Raw genomic sequence first — 15998 nt, 5'->3', positions numbered from 1 at the left:
AAACACAAGGGGAGTAAATGGTTTGGCACTACACTACTAAATCAGTAAATAGCCCATGATACTGCCATATCAGCTTCTTGAAGAATGGAAGGCTGTACAAGTTGGGATAGCTCAGTTGGTAGAGCATGAGACTTCAGGGTTGTGGGATTGAGCCCATTGGGCAAAAGATTCCTGCATTCCAGGGGGCTGGACTAGATGACCCTTGTGGTCCCTTCCAACTCTACAATTTTATCATTCTACTAAGGCTGTGGGCCTCTGATTCATTATCTGGCAATGCAGGAACTGGCCCATATCCAGGGTCATTATCTGTGTACTTCTTCTAAAGCCTTTTAGCGGCAGCTGCTCATTATTTCTCAGAAATTCATTCAAGAGTTAAAACGCTTGCCCGCTGCTACTTCAAAGGAATTAAACTCTGGACAATGTGAAGTCTGTTTGTTAAATTATTTTATTTTGCCAGCTATTTTAAGAACGGCTTACTGCATAAACACAGTTCCAAATAATCCCAGCAATGAATGGACTGGTACAATTACAAAACTGATGTTCAAATATTTACAGGACCTTTCGCCTCCATTTTCCAGTTTGCGTATAGAAGGGGTAACTAAAAAAACCACATTCAGGATTCTATTCATACTCGTTAACTTGAGTACACCCTAGATTATTTTTATCTTGGAGATATGCTGTGCTTACTGGTGATCAACTTGTTCTGCAGCAGCATCCGCCCCTTTCTCAGCAAAGGAACAAACTTATAAGCTTGGCCTTTTCTCCCCCCCAGCCACTCTAGCCTGAGAGAGTTACTTTAATGCCAGCTTTTCATCATTCAACAGGAATAAATGAGGATAATGCTGCTATATTGGCAGTTCTGGACTGGCGTTCCAATTAATGCTCAAAAAGGATTGATCTCTTCAGGCCAACGCCAGCCCTAACTGGCCCACCTTCCTATGATGCGCTTGTGGTAGTGGTACCTATGTTTCATAATGCCTTAAAACGAGTAACACGCTGGAAAATGAAGGCAGGACTATGCCGGGCGATTTACAGCAATATCTTGGGCAGAGAGAAAATCAGAGTTCTCTGTACATTCTTTGTGGAGGCACCACACCAGTGTCTGGCCCACTCCCGTCATGCTGATCACGCGATAACCACGCTTCTCCAGCTTGTCCAAGACGATCCGAGGGGCATCGTGCACGTAGTATTCCCAGCTGTTGTAAACAAGATGTGGAAACAATGAGAAGAAGCAGTTTCCCAAATAACTTTAGCTGAACTGTAACCTCCACTTGGGGAAGGCTACCAAATTCCATCAAGGTTCTGACAGCACAATCTAAACCTAAAAAGTAACTGGACATGTAAAGTGGTGCGGATCAGGGTTATGCCCACGGCTTTGCCATCTCAATTTTTTGGAAGACTTAGGACAGGGTTGGGAAACCTCAGGCCTTGGGACCAAAGGTAGTTCTTTCCAGCTCCTCCTGTGCTTGGAAAGTTTAACCTCTGATTTGCTAGTAGTAGACCCCATACAGACCAATCACACTATCCAGATCAGGGAGAGGCAACCTAAGGCCCGGGGGCCGGATGCGGCCCAACTGCCTTCTCAATCCGGCCCGCGGACGGTCCAGGAATCAGCGTGTTTTTACATGAGTAGAATGTGCCCTTTTATTTAAAATGCATCTCTGGGTTATTTGTGGGGCATAGGAATTCATTCATACTTTTTCTTCAAAATACCGTATTTTTCGCCCCATAAGACGCACCGGCCCATAAGACGCACCTAGATTTTTGGGGGGGAAATAAAGGAAAAAAAATTTATTTCCCCCCCAGGTGCGCTGCGCTACACCAGGAGCTTGGGGCGTGCGGAGCTCAGCGCGCCCCAAGCTTCTGCGTGCCGGCAAGGTCTCCGCTAGCGTGGGAGAGCCGGGCGCCTCTCCCAGGGCTAGCGGACCCCTGCGCTAATCCAGAAGCTTGGGGCGAGCTGAGGTCAGCGCGCCCCAAGCTTCTGCGTGCTGGCAAGCAGTCCGCTGCCGCCCCAAGCCTCGCGCACCCGGCAGGAGGTCCCACCGGGTGCGCGAGGCTTGGGGCGGCAGCGGACTGCTCGCGCGCACCTAGAAGCTTGGGGCGTGCTGAGCTCAGCGCGCCCCAAGCTTCTAGGTGCGCGCAAGCAGTCCGCTGCCGCCCCAAGCCTTGCGCACCTGGTGGGACCTCCTGCCGGGCGCACGAGACTTGCAGGCATTCGCCCCATAAGACGCACCCCGATTTCCCCTTCATTTTTGGAGGGGAAAAAGTGTGTCTTATGGGGCGAAAAATACGGTATAGTCTGGCGCACCACATGGTCTGAGAGACAGTGGACCGGCCCGCGGCTGAAGAAGGTTGCTGACCCCTGACCTAGAGCAGCATTATCCCACCTGGTGCCCTTCAAATGTTTTGGACCACAACTCCCATCAGCTCTTGCCAACTTGGGCATTGGGTGACCTAGATAGGATTAGCATGAAGCTTACACACTTCATGGCAGAGTGAGGTCAAAACCAATTGTAAATGCAAGTTTGTAGTTGAACTTGGCTGTGGAATCTTCAGCGTATCTTTTCTTTTTTCAGTTTAGGGATCACTTATAGAAACATTAAAATGCCCATTGAAGAATGAGGAAATAGGAAGGACGGCCTACAACTTGGGAATCTTAACTGATAAGAAGAAATTAACAGGGGAATCCAAATCGACTCTGCTCTTGATACATCCCAACTAATAAAGGATAATTAACATCGCCGAAACATTTTTGACATTTCTGTGGTCCTTGCCACATATTTTGTTTTTGTTTTTTTTCAAAAAATTTTATTGGGTTTTCACATTTTATATAGACAAAAACAAAACACAAAACACCAAAACAAACATAAAAGACAACAAACATATATAATTTCCGAAAATCTTAATTTTCTAACCCTAGTCCTTGACTTCCCCCCACCCCCTCCCTTGCATCCCTATTCCCAAATTTATGTCAGCAAATTGGCATTTCCTTTTTTATCTTAATATTAATCCTTTTATAAAGAAAAGCAAAAATAAATTTTCCCTAAGTTGGACCCCAATTCTCTTCCATCGATTTCTCATTTTATCTTGAATAATTTTCTTATTAACTAAACCCCCTGGTCTTGAGTGTTGTTTAAATTTAGATCCTTCCCTCCCTCCCATCCCCGATTTGCGTCCCTTCCCGAAACATGTCCAGAATATCAGTTCTTAGCCTGGGTTCCGCACGTCCGAGGCTCTCAAATCTCTTTCAGTCCCTCTCCGCCGGTTTTGTTGGTAGTCCTTTACCTTGCCACATATTTTGGGCTAGATGAGAGGTCGTCTTGCTCCATGGGGAAATCCATGGCTGTGTATGACCCAGATTCAAGCCACACAATCTCCATTTATTTAGGTACTTTCTTGTTAACTACATTTGTAATCCCAGCTGATGCATGCTGGTTTTAAGATTTCCAGGCTTACTCCAAAATACTTTTTTCAATTTAAAAACCATCCACTTGCATCTTTAAAACAGGGGTGGGGAACGTGTGACTTTCCAGTTCCGGCTGAACCAGAACTCCCGCCATCCCTCAGCACTGACCATTCTGGCTGGAGCTAGAATCCAACGATATCGGGAGAGCCTCAGGTTCCCTACATCTGCTTTAAAACTAACAGGAATTATTTTACTGAAATAGTGGATTACCTGCATAATAATTTAGTGCAACTGGATTTTTAATACAGTTAAAAGCTACTTAGTTATAACACTTTAAGTGTTCTAGATATGCCCTTCACAAGTCGTTTACAACTTGAAGAGCGCCATAATTGCTTAGAAAAGCAATCTTCCCTTAGTATGGCTCAATCTCTGCCTTGATAGTTTATAGGCCTCCCTTGGTTGTGTTCCTACTTGGTTCTCTGAACTGATCCCTCTGACTTAACCTTCCTGGAATGCAGGTTTTCACACCCACAGCAAAGATGCCAAGTATAGCCCTACATTCCACCAAGGCAGGTTTGCTTTTTGTTTTTCCCCCTCCTCCTCCTCTTCAATTACAAAAGGGAGGAGGCAAGCTACGCTTCTCCGTGGCAATGGAGACAGGAAAAGCACCCACTGACTAAACATTGATTGCATCCTAGAAATGGATGGGGTAAGAATTAGAACTTGCAATGTTTGGAGACACGTCAGCCAGAGACAAATACAAAAGTTGACATGAGGGAGTGACACTTCTCACAGCAAGCCCTAGAGCAGGGAAAGGCCACGTGCTGCCCTCCAGTTGTTCTGGATTACAAACCCCATCATCCTTGACCATTGGCCCTGCCTTTTGGGGCCGATGGAAGTTGCAATTCACAAATTCTGGAGGGCACCATGTTGACTATATCCAATCTAAAACAAGATCTCAGGTAGGATTCCTCTCACGTCAAGGTTTTTAATGCTTGATGTTTTGTGTTTTTAGATATGCTGAAAGCTGCCCGGAGTAGCTGGGCAGACCCAGCCAGATGGGCGGGGTATGAATAATAAAGTTCTTGTTGTTGTTGCTGTTGTTGTATGAATAAAGTTGTTGTTGTTGTTACATCCCACCACATAGTTGCCACACACCTGCTGGAAATGAATAAGGACACTTCTCTGGTGAGCACAAGAACTCAGCGGCAGGAGGGGGCTTGGCCTAGGGACAGTCTCAAGGGTCAAAAAGAGGCCTCGAGGGCCACACTCATCACCCAAGGCTTAAAGGTCCTCACTCTTTCTTGAAGGCACTTGCAGGAAGGCAGCTGATCAGAATTCTAGGGGGCCTCTCAAGACAAGCTGGTGCTTCCAACAAATGCCATTTTCCAGCAATGCAATTTTACACATTAAATCACTTTTTCTCTGCTAGTAAAATAGTTGCTTTCAAGTATAAACTGTACGATCAGGGGATATGACAATGAGAAGGGAAAGAGCAGAAAACATCATTAAGAGTGCACTGTGGTTTTAAGAAGGGCATGATTATAAATGACAGGGGGGAAATGCTAGTTCTTCTTCACCATTTATTAGTTCTTATCTCTGAGGGCAATGTTCATGTGGGAGAAAAATGTTCCTTAATTTTCCTCTTCTTCAAATCTGAAATACTTGTTTGTTTCAAGAGATTTTCAGTCTCACCTTATAGTTATGAAACAAAGTATCACCTTCAAAACTGTGTGTTTAAATCGTAATTACAGGGTTCTGTATTGTGTGGGGGCCTTCCACAAGTATAGGCGGCTTCCTGCTTCAGAAGTTCACTCTCCAGCATTGGAGGGCGACAGGAACAGTGATGGTGGGCCAAAGCTTTGGGTGCTCTTCATCACACAATGCTACTTGTGGAGGAGATTATAACACCTGAAAAGGGCTTCTGACATACTTGAGAGAATGTCAAAGGAACACCAGACTGAAAACAGACTGAGGACAGGAAGGGGAAAATGCACAAGGCAGAAGTTGAACTAATGATGAGGAAGTGGTAGAACATTTACTCTGCATGCAGAATGTCCCAGGTAGGTCTGGGAAAGAGCTTCATCTTAAATCCTGGACAGCTGCTGCCAGTCAGTGCAGGCAATATAGAGCTAGATGGACCAGTGGTCTGACTCAGTGCAAGGCAGCTTCCTATATATTTAGGGGCTGAAGCAAGAAGAAAGTTCTGCAAGGAGCAGTGGCTGGAACACTCCTCCTGAAATTTCTCAGCATGAGTGGGCCTTCATTTTTATTTTATTTTTTTACTATTGTTCCAACCCTACTCTGGCATTAAGCCCTCACACGATGTTTACTGCATGAGAGGAAGAGTGGGGCCACACTTGCTGGTCACAACCCCATTGCCCTGCCCTCCATGCATTGAGTGGAAGGATCTAAAGCAGAGAGCCTGACCTGCGAGTATACAGCTTCTTGCTTCAGATTTCCCCCTCCCTAATGTATGGATAGCAGAGGCGGGGCCAGCAGGGGACAAGATTGAATAATAATAATAATAATAATAATAATAATTTATTTGTACCCCGCCCATCTGGCTGGGTTTCCCCAGCCACTCTGGGCGGCTTCCATAGAAACCAAAAATACAGTAAAATATCACAGATTAAAAACTTCCCTGAACAGGGCTGCCTTAAGATGCCTTCTAAATGTCAGGTAGTTATTTATCGCTTTGACATCTGATGGGAGGGCGTTCCACAGGGCGGGCGCCACCACCGAAAAGGCCCTCTGCCTGGTTCCCTGTAGCTTTGCTGAAAGCCAGCAACCACAGCTAGGACTCTCTTCATTTACTTTGGATTGAAGTCCAGGAAACATCTCAGCAGCAAGGTGGAGTGTTCCATCAATCCTAAAGAATACACAGAGTTTTCACAGAGCTGAATGATGAAGGTGACCAGCAGGGCACGGTTTGGCCATAGATGAGGTGTGAGGAAATGTTTTTAACCACTTAGATCAGGGGTAGCCAACATGGTGTGCTCCACATGTTGACATAAAATGTAGACACTGAGTTAGTAATGGACCATAGCTGTCAACTCTTCCCTTTTCTTGAGAGGAATCCTATTTGGCATAAGGGAATTTCCCTTTAAAAAAGGGAAACGTTGACAGCTATGTAATGGACTTTTCACTGTGCCTCTGAATGTTTAGATTCCAATTCACATATGAACATATAAAAAACTGCCTTACACTGTATGAGTCAAACCACTGGTCTATTGAACTCAGTATTGCCTAAAAACTAAACTGAAGTCTGGTTCTCATATTCACTTGGCTTATCTACACTTGTTACTTTATTTTTGTTTCATTTAGACTAGCAACTGGATGTGTGGACTGAAATCCACTGAAAAACCTTGGGTTTGAGAGGTGATAGAAACATCTTGCCTGCAGTGCTGTAGCTGTGATGGCCTATTCACATATGGAAGGCCCTATTTGATACCGCAGGCATCCCGTGATGAACACAAAGACATGTGAATTGCCCATAAGTATTGTATTTGCAGTGCACATTCAAAATCAAAAGGCGAAAGCCACGTTATACTACCAAAATCTCTGACTGGTTAACCAAAGGATGGAGAAGCCAAAAGATGGGAGATCAAATACCCACAGAAATACTTACAAATGGTTCCCCAGCATGTTTCTTTTCGTGGCCCCAAGGTATTGCATCAGGTTTGGGTCAGAATGCTCATCACCAACCATGGTGGGCCCAACCTCCTGCAGGGAGAAATACCCAGTTTCATTACTGAAAATCATATTAGGATCAGGACATTCATTCAGTCAATCTAGCAAGAGTGTCTAATCCATCTAATCCAAGGGTCGGGAACTTGTGGCCATCCTGATGTTGATTGATTACTCTTATTTTTTCCTTATTCCAATGACAATTTTATTTATAGTGACTCAGAGACTTTTATGCTGTTCAATACATGGCCCAGGAAGGTGGACACAGCAGGCATGCAAAACGAAACATTCTGCTAGAGCTCCTCCTGCAGGCTGAACAAGGGACACCAGAATTTCCATATGCATCGTTTATCCTGCCAAGTTAGTTGCTATGCTAAAATTCAGATTAACTAGAGAGAAGAGAAATGCAGTGAAGGGTTAGAAGAATAACTGTTTAAACAGTTATGCTACTTAGAGGCACTTAGGAAGCTGAGCCAGCCTTAGCTGCAACCAAGATCACTAGCCACACTTTTTACTAGCCTGCCTGCCCAAACTTACAAGTCGTATCAACCTATAAGGGGAGCAGGGAGAGAGCCAGAGAGCACTTCCACTTCTTTTCCACAGAAGAAGAAGAAGAAGAAGAAGAAGAAGAAGAAGAAGAAGAAGCAGCAGCAGCAAAAGAAGTAGTAGTAGTAGCGGCAGCAGCAGCATCTTTGACTAATTGCCTGGAGCCACTTCCTACTCACCACGAGCTAAAGGTGAACCATTTGAATGCTTGCAAAATCTTACTTAGATCTCAAAGGAGCCACTTTGCAGTTGCAAATATACTGCTTTAAAATGTTCAGACAACGGAGTCTCAAAATATGCTAAGAAGCAACCTGCCTTTTACCCCAAAGCATCAAGATGCTTGCCAAACATTAGGCACAATGGCTGTGCCTGATGTAAACGACAAAGAGGCTGCAATGCTAAAAGGGTCCACTGTGTGACCAGACCACAGTTCAGGAAAGGGAAAGAGGAAAACAGTGCAACTGCCACAGCTTATGGTATTCAGAAACCACGAAGGAGCTCTTTCGCGCTCACTGTGGCATGCACTGCAGAGCAACGTCTACAAGAGCACGCCACAGCCAAATGACCTCGCAAACCCTCTCATCCAGCAGAAAACATATTCAGTGCAACAGCGTTTCCTGGGCAATTTGTCCAGGAAATGACTTGGCATTCCAGCTACATAAGCCCTTTGAGTAAAGGGACCGAGTGCTGCAGGAACTGGCCAGTGAGCTTTGTACATCCCTGGACTGTATTTGGGAAAGAGAAACTTGCACTGTTTGAAATGGCCGTAGGCAGACAACAAAATGTTGTCACCCTATGGTTTCCCCCCTCTTTATTCATATTAGTTAATGGTCTAGTCAGTGTTCTAAAGCTTCTCAAAATTCGCTCCCCTTTCATTTCCTACAAAATATGCATTACAAATAAAAAAAGGCAGCCTCCTATAGAAAGCTAGAATTTATTCATACTGAGGGTGTAAGCCTAAACAAATTCATTTGGGAGCAAGTCACCCTGAACTCAACTTACTTCTGAGTAAACAGTAGGATTGTGCTGTTTATTGCTTAAGCAAATGTGTGATATGTCGGTGGCAAGGGAAAAATACTGTAGGTTTAAAAAGGAGAATTTCTAGATGCCAAGATCCAAGTCTGGGGCAAGTACTCATTGGTGAGAGAACCCCAGCAGAGTTTTAACATCACAAAATATGCAGCAAAGTAAAGCATGGAAATATAGGCTGCTAGACCTTTAAATTATCCCCCTGTAAAATAATAAAAAAAAAACTTTTTCCTCATCATAGAAAAAGACCACACATTTGGTCAGTTAAAAAATGGTTTACTTACAAACTCTGCAAAGATCATATTCATGTGCTTTTCCACACAGCATTCAGAAGAGGTTGCAGGCAGTAAACCTGACTTAGTTACAGTGGTAAAAGTTCCTAAATTATTTGTATAGGAATTCAAGAAAGGCTTGTTAAAGCCATGCGGTCTGAGCTTCGAGCAACCAAGGTAGGCTGACAGAAACAAAGTCTTGATTCCCTAGTCCCGCCCAAGGTGGGCTAAGCCTTGCAAGACAGCTTACTCTATGGTCTTAGTCCCTTCATGCATAAATTAGACCTAAGCATGTAGGTTATTTGAGGCTGGTTATCCCACAGGATCCACTACAGATTTCTTAAAACTTTTTTTTTAATGTGCTGCAATGTAGAGTGTACCACACAGAGACACAAGGGAGCAAAGGTGAAACTTGATAGAGCTTTTCATAACAAATGAGGGCAAGAATATCCATTTGTGTATCAGAGAGGAACTGGACTTTTTAACTTTTATTTGATCTTGAAAGCACAATTGTGCAACTCCATTTGATTCACTATGCACTGCGGCACACTGCCTTTGTGTTTACAGATCAAAATGACTGGAAGTTTCTTCCGCGTTGCCCTTTGCCACTCTTTACTCAGTTTCCAGTTGTTTTGTAACTCCATTTCTTTCCTTTGCTAACATTCAATACACCTAGCCCATGCAGGTTGATACTCTGGCCGGCAGGCAGAGGCCCCTGCAATGAATATAATGGGACTCTGCTAGAGTCTCTACCCAGCAAGAACAGAGCGATAGTCATTATTTTGCAAAAGGGATTTCCCTATATCAGGAATTTTTAAATGTTTGATGTTTTATTATGTTTTTATATGTGCTGGAAGCCACCCAAGAGTGGCTGGAGAAACCCAGTCAGATGGGTGGGGTATTATTATTATTATTAAAGCATGTATCAGAGATTTAGGTTGGTGCGATGCAACAAATTCACTTCTTAACACACTTTTTGCAGCTCAAAAAGCGACATGGAAATGCACAGGGAAATGTAGGATAAATGACTGAATAATGGGAAGGCAAGCAAATCAAGATGAATGCTCATAGTCATACAACCACCCTATAAGCAAATCAGAGTGACAGCTCAACCAAGACTGGTCACAGTTTAATCACTACATAAGCTTTCTGCAGGTTGAGGGAACTCTATGCTGGTCTGGTGCAGCAGCAGAGCCAAACCTAGGAGTAATGCATGCTTAGTAAAGCAGAAAAGAACTGGTATACGTGCCACCATATACAAAGCTGTCGGTATTCTGAGATTCCACAAAAGCATAGAGTACAAAAGGTGGCGCTGGGACCAGAAATTCAGCTTTACAGTTTTCCTTTCCTTTCCCTTAGCTTTTTAACTCAAGCTTCTAGTCCTTATGGGCAAAAATAAATTGGAATGTGTGGGGGCAGTGCTCAGCAAAGGCCAAGTGACATTTTCAGTTGGCTAGGAGTTGCAGCTTCCATGCCCAGCCTCGTCCCTTCCATGCCCAGTACAATCCGATAAATATCCACTCAGAAGTAAGTTTAATGATGCATGATCTCAGATGTGTTTAGGATTCCAGCCTAAATTATGGGAAAGAGTGAGTGAAGATATGCCTAATCTGCATTATGTACACAAGTTGCAAACAATGGGAGTTACCATGGCATGGAATCTTTCCACTGTAATTTACAGACTGAGCAGTGCTGAAATAATATCACAGGGTATGCAATTTCACAGTGTTTTCCAACCTTCTGTATACAAAGCATAAGCATTACTACTTAGCTCTGGTCCTTTCCCTGGGGTTTGCGTCACATTACATTTTAAAGTGTGCAGATAAAATATAATGCATCAATCAGCTTTAAATGTGTTCATTTGGTTCTATCTAGGCATATACACATATACATACAAACCAACAAACAAACAAACACATAAATACATATATACATACATACTTATATGCCTGCATATACACATACTGTACATACATACAGTATGTTTTGAGGATAGAAAGAAGGAGACTATATATGCTGTTTTGAACTCCTAGGAGAAAAGGTACAATATACAAAATAGTAGCCTTCTACCATTTTTTGTAGGATGAGCTAGTGTAGTGCAGTAGCTAACAGTCTAATATAGGAATGAGGAATTCCTTGGTTCAAATCTTACCTCAGGCATGAAAATAGATAATATTAACCTAACCACTTTCTTTGAGCCGCAGCCTCCCATCTACAATATGCGAGTAATAAAACTGCCCTACCTTGTGGAGCTGTCGTAAGAATTACAACAATAATGTACCAATTTGAATACTAAAATCTTCTACATAAGTAAGCAGTATTAGTCATTCACATGTAACAGAACTTCTGGCAGCCTTGTCTAAATTTACATCTGACTCAAGCTGCTTGTCATGCAAAGCTACAACATACAGTATTGGGCTTCAGTCCGTTATTTTTGTCAAGGAGACAAAAAGTAAGCGCTATCAGTTTGTAATCTGGGACATGCAAACTGTCTTATCACGCAACTATTCTACAGAATCATTGGTTGCTTCCTCAGCCTGAATAAGAGCAACTTTTAGCATCAAACGGGCAAACTTGTCACCCGTCTGATACACTGGGATATATCCACAGTAGGGTCATGTTAACAGACAGACCACCCTCGGGACCATCGCTCGGCGGAAGGAGCCACCTGTCGAGGATCCGTTGAGAACTGCTGCACTAAGTTACCTGGACACTTTAGCAGGTGGCATCCCTGAAAAAGGAAGACAACCAGAAAAGAGCCAGATATGTTTCGATCCATGCCGAGATCACAAAGCCACCCTGGGGGCTTTTGCCAATGACACCGCCACCAGCCCTAAACAGCACAGAAAGAAACAGCCCCATCGGGATCCGAAAATACTTAAGCACGCTCAGGGGCCAAAGCAAGAAACAAGGGCCGGCCGCTGTTTTATAGCCGGGAAGCAGCGGCACCTCCTGCAAGGCAAATGGGATCAACTCCGTCTCGCGCCCCAGTCCACCTCTGCAAGCGGACACGGGCGGGCAGCAACCCGCTCGGGGCCGCCCCTCGCCTTCCTGGGCATGGGCACCGACGGGCTCCTGCTCAGCACCATCCCGGCAAGCCCACCTAGAGCTCCCCGCGAGCTGCTCACCATGCGGATCTGAGTACTGATGAGGACGTACGGCATGATGCCCCGCCGCGAAGCGCTGCCCTCAAGGTGGCCGCCGCTCCCGCACGCCCCGCTTTTGCAGCGCAGCGCCCACGTGACATCCTGCCACTCCGCGGCCACGCCCTCGCTCCGAGGAGCCAATCGGCGAGCGGTCTGCGGCGCTGGAACGCGAATTGCTTGGCCTCGGGGGCGCGGGCGGCTTAAGGGGCGCGCGGCGGCGCTCGGTCGCTTTTGCGCTCCAAACTGGACTGCCAGAGGGTCACGTGCGGGGGGGGGAAAACCCTCTCGTCTGCACCCTGCTGCGTTGCATACCCGGGTGGGTCACCCCACAGCCACAAGGCTCCGCGGGGCAGAGGCTTCCTTCCCCACCGCCTTGAACTCCTCCGCGTGCACCGCCACCAAACCTCCTCCTGCTTTTCCATTCAAGGCGTTTCTTGTCGCCGCAGACAGACAAGAGGTTAGTGGGGCGGTGCCCCATATGCCCTCACAGACCAGCCTCCGTCGGCACCCCCTCTGTGAAATATACGGCATGATACACCTGCCGATCTTTAAGTGCATGTCACAAAATAAGGCATGCGTAGGACTGCAAACTTTCGTTGGGCTCTCCCGCTGAAATCGATGGGAATGAGAAGCATTTCAGTTTGTTGTTGTTGTTTAGTCGTGTCTGACTCTTCGTGACCCCATGGACCAGAGCACGCCAGGCACTCCTGTCTTCCACTGCCTCCCGCAGTTTGGTCAGACTCATGTTTGTAGCTTCGAGAACACTGTCCAACCATCTCGTCCTCCGCCGTCCTCTTCTCTCTGTGCCCTCACTCTTTCCCAACATCTGGGTCTTTTCCAGAGAGTCTTCTCTACTCGTGAGGTGGCCAAAGTATTGGAGCCTCAGCTTCAGGATCTGTCCTTCCAGTGAGCACTCAGGGCTGATTTCCTTCAGAATGGACAGGTTGGATCTTCTTGCAGTCCATGGGACTCTCAAGAGTCTCCTCCAGCACCATAATTCAAAAGCATCAATTCTTTGGCGATCAGCCTTCTTTATAGTCCAGCTATCACTTCCATACATCACTACTGGGAAAACCATAGCTTTAACTATACGGACCTTTGTTGGCAAGGTGATATCTCTGCTTTTTAAGATGCTGTCTAGGTTTGGCTGGATGTAATATAGTCAGTGCTTTTTTCTGTAAAAAAATGTCTATAAAATCACCATTTTATAGCAAAAATAAATACAGTAAACGGACAAAACTACAAAGATTCACAAAATGTTTAGGGATATGCGTACTCCTGCATCCCCCCAGAATAAAGCACTGAATATAATTAAAAATATTTACCACAGTACATGGCAACATTAATCTGCCCTCGCTGGGGTTTCCATTCCTTCCCTGAAGGAGCGGGCATGTAACTTGGGGGTATTCCTGAATCCTTTGCTATTGCTTGAAGCTCAGGTGGTCTCAAAAGGAGTGGCTGTGTGCCAGAGGGCAAGTGGGATGGCGGGCCCCTCAATGGTCAGTTAGTTAGAAAGACAAAAGGGAAATTTAGGGTGGAGGTTTGTGGCAGTTTCTAAAGGTCAGCAAGCTGGAGGGCCATGTTTTTGAGGATTTTTTATTTGAATCCAGGACTACATCTATGGGTGGTGGGGGCAGTGGCAGTGCTCTGAACCCCTCCATGGCAGGCTCAGGTTGTATATAAGTGTAAATAAACCATATTATCTTAAAGAAACCATAGTCTCCGCTGTGCCTCATTTCCAAAGGAAACACGAATTCTGGGTAAGTGCCTGGACCCCTGGAATCTAGCACTGTTGTGGAGGTTGTGGTGGCTTGTAACAATACCCTTTGTAGACTTCCTTTAAATAAAGCAGTAAGTTTGAAGGTTGGGGGAGCAATCGTTCACTCATTTTTTTGCTTTTGAACCAGGAGGTGGGGCTGTGCAATAATATTGAAATAGCAAATGTGGGGCATGGAACAGTCTCTACATATTCATTTCCTTTGTCTTGTATTTATTATTTTATTACCTTTGAAGGATCAGGGTCCCAAGGTATAGTCTGAGGACACATGAGGCCACCGTCTTTCTAAAGCTGATGAGGTCTGGATCTGGATCAGTGCTAGGGTGGGTGAGTACCCGAAACCACATATATGCTGCCTTGAGCTCCATGATGGAAGAAATATAATATAAATGATTCATTTGTAATTTAACAGAGCATCTCATTTTCTGCTTCACTGTTGCTTTCATGGATATCTTTGTTCAGTCGGCATAATTTTAAATAAACTCAAACATTACAAAACACCCTAAGCCTCAAGTAACCTTCATCCAAAGGAAACCAAATTCAGGTGTGTGCTGTGCCCCCAGAACTTTTCATCACTCAGAGAAGTGGGATGAACATAATAGCAACCAATTGTGCTCTGAGCGTTTTCATGCAATTCACGTTTAAGAAGGCTTGAGGTGATTTAGCTGCCTCGTAAATTATGGTTTGGTTCCTTTACATAATATTAGAGATAAATGGCTTTTTAAGCAAGATTTGTGTGTGCCTTTTCTGTTGTTGCAACAGCTTTTTCAAATTAATGCTTTCTTCTTCACTCTATAAGTGCTACAACTAATCTTTGAGTTTATTAAGATTGTTCATAGTTTCTTGAGATCAGCCAACATTGTTTAATTAAGAGAAAGAGAGCTTCCTTCACAGAGCGAACATCCTTTTTCTATCCCTCCTGTCGGTATAATATATATTCAAGGCAGTTTACAAACAATAAAGCAACTATTACAATGATTTGCAACAAGGCTAAAAACAATAAAGCAACTTTTACAAAGTTTGCAACAACAGTATTTGCTTCTTGTCTAAATAAAATAAACCTTCTTGGGAGGCTGCACCATGGCCACTCTCTAGCTCTTAAAGGGAGAGGTAATACTTGAGATATACCGTATTTTTTGCTCTATAAGACTCACTTTTCCCCTCCTAAAAAGTAAGGGGAAAGGTGTGTGCGTCTTATGGAGCGAATGCAGGCTGCGCAGCTATCACAGAAGCCAGAACAGCAAGAGGGATCGCTGCTTTCACTGTGCAGCGATCCCTCTTGCTGTTCTGGCTTGTGAGATTCAGAATATTTTTTTCTTGTTTTCCTCCTCCAAAAACGAGGTGCGTCTTGTGGTCTGGTGCGTCTTACAGAGTGAAAAATACGGTACTTGGTCCAAGCTATGTCTGCCTATCAAATTAGCATCCACTTGGCTGATAAAGGATTGGTGTGATCTGATTTGTGCACAGCTCTGTGGGCTAGTGGGGGGCTGATAATGCCAAGTTTGCAGGTTCGATCCCCGTATGGGACAGCTGCATATTCCTGCATTGCAGGGGATTGGACTAGATGATCCTCAGGGTCCCTTCCAACTCTACAATTCTATGATTCTGTTATCTGATCTACCAACTCCAGACAAGCCTGTCATCCACATTCTGCACACTGAAGCTTCCAGACTATCTTCAAGGGCAGTGCATTACACTACAGAAATCTAATGTGAAAGTGATTAGAGCAGGAGAAATTGAGGCCCGGTCTGGTTTTTCCTGGAAAGGGTGTAGGTGGCATAAAAAATAAAAAGGTCAAAGGTCATCCTGATCACTGCTGCTGCCTAGGTATCCAGGAACAGGGCTGGGTTGAGAAAGAACTCTCAAGTTGTGGATCTGATGCTTCAAGAGAAGAGCAACTGTATGTGTACCAGTGATGGGAATGCACTGGATCCTGAGTCAATGGTATTGTGCCCACAGTCTGAGCAACCAGTGATGCATTCAAAAACATTTTCTGTTGTGTAGGATGTAACATCCTACCCTGGAAGCTCAAATGGTGGAGACCATGATGAGTTTCTACCATCAAGTAAAAACATCCTTATTCTTCCAGGAATTTGAGGTGAACCAGTGAGGCCACATTTTCATTTTTTTAG

The 15998-nt window shown here is 44.7% G+C and overlaps 2 protein-coding genes across 2 annotated transcripts in view; one reads left to right on the top strand and one right to left on the bottom strand.

The window, feature by feature from the left end:
- Window positions 1-15998, top strand: part of RMDN3 (regulator of microtubule dynamics 3) — a 276642-nt gene that overhangs the window by 225907 nt on the left and 34737 nt on the right. The gene's annotated exons all lie outside the window — the stretch shown is intronic.
- On the bottom strand, window positions 428-12229 carry GCHFR (GTP cyclohydrolase I feedback regulator). The gene is made up of 3 exons (XM_082241405.1): window positions 12072-12229; window positions 7038-7132; window positions 428-1196 (listed from the first exon to the last, which is right to left on the bottom strand). Exons 1-3 carry the CDS (start codon window positions 12105-12107, stop codon window positions 1016-1018), a joined length of 312 nt encoding a protein of 103 aa, XP_082097531.1. The 5' UTR covers window positions 12108-12229; the 3' UTR covers window positions 428-1015.

Source organism: Podarcis vaucheri, assembly GCF_965113315.1.
Source record: "Podarcis vaucheri genome assembly, chromosome: 1".
NCBI lineage: Eukaryota > Metazoa > Chordata > Lepidosauria > Squamata > Lacertidae > Podarcis > Podarcis vaucheri.
This window is presented reverse-complemented; position numbering and strand designations above follow the sequence as displayed.

Bases quoted from the DNA above. Each gene is read 5' to 3' on its own strand.
- GCHFR (XM_082241405.1), bottom strand. From the start codon at position 12,107: ATGCCGTACGTCCTCATCAGTACTCAGATCCGCATG. The intron at 7,133-12,071 runs GTGAGCAGCTCG...TTCTCCCTGCAG, and splicing joins TCAGTACTCAGATCCGCATG to GAGGTTGGGCCCACCATGGT. The intron at 1,197-7,037 runs GTAAGTATTTCT...TGTTTACAACAG, and splicing joins AACATGCTGGGGAACCATTT to CTGGGAATACTACGTGCACG.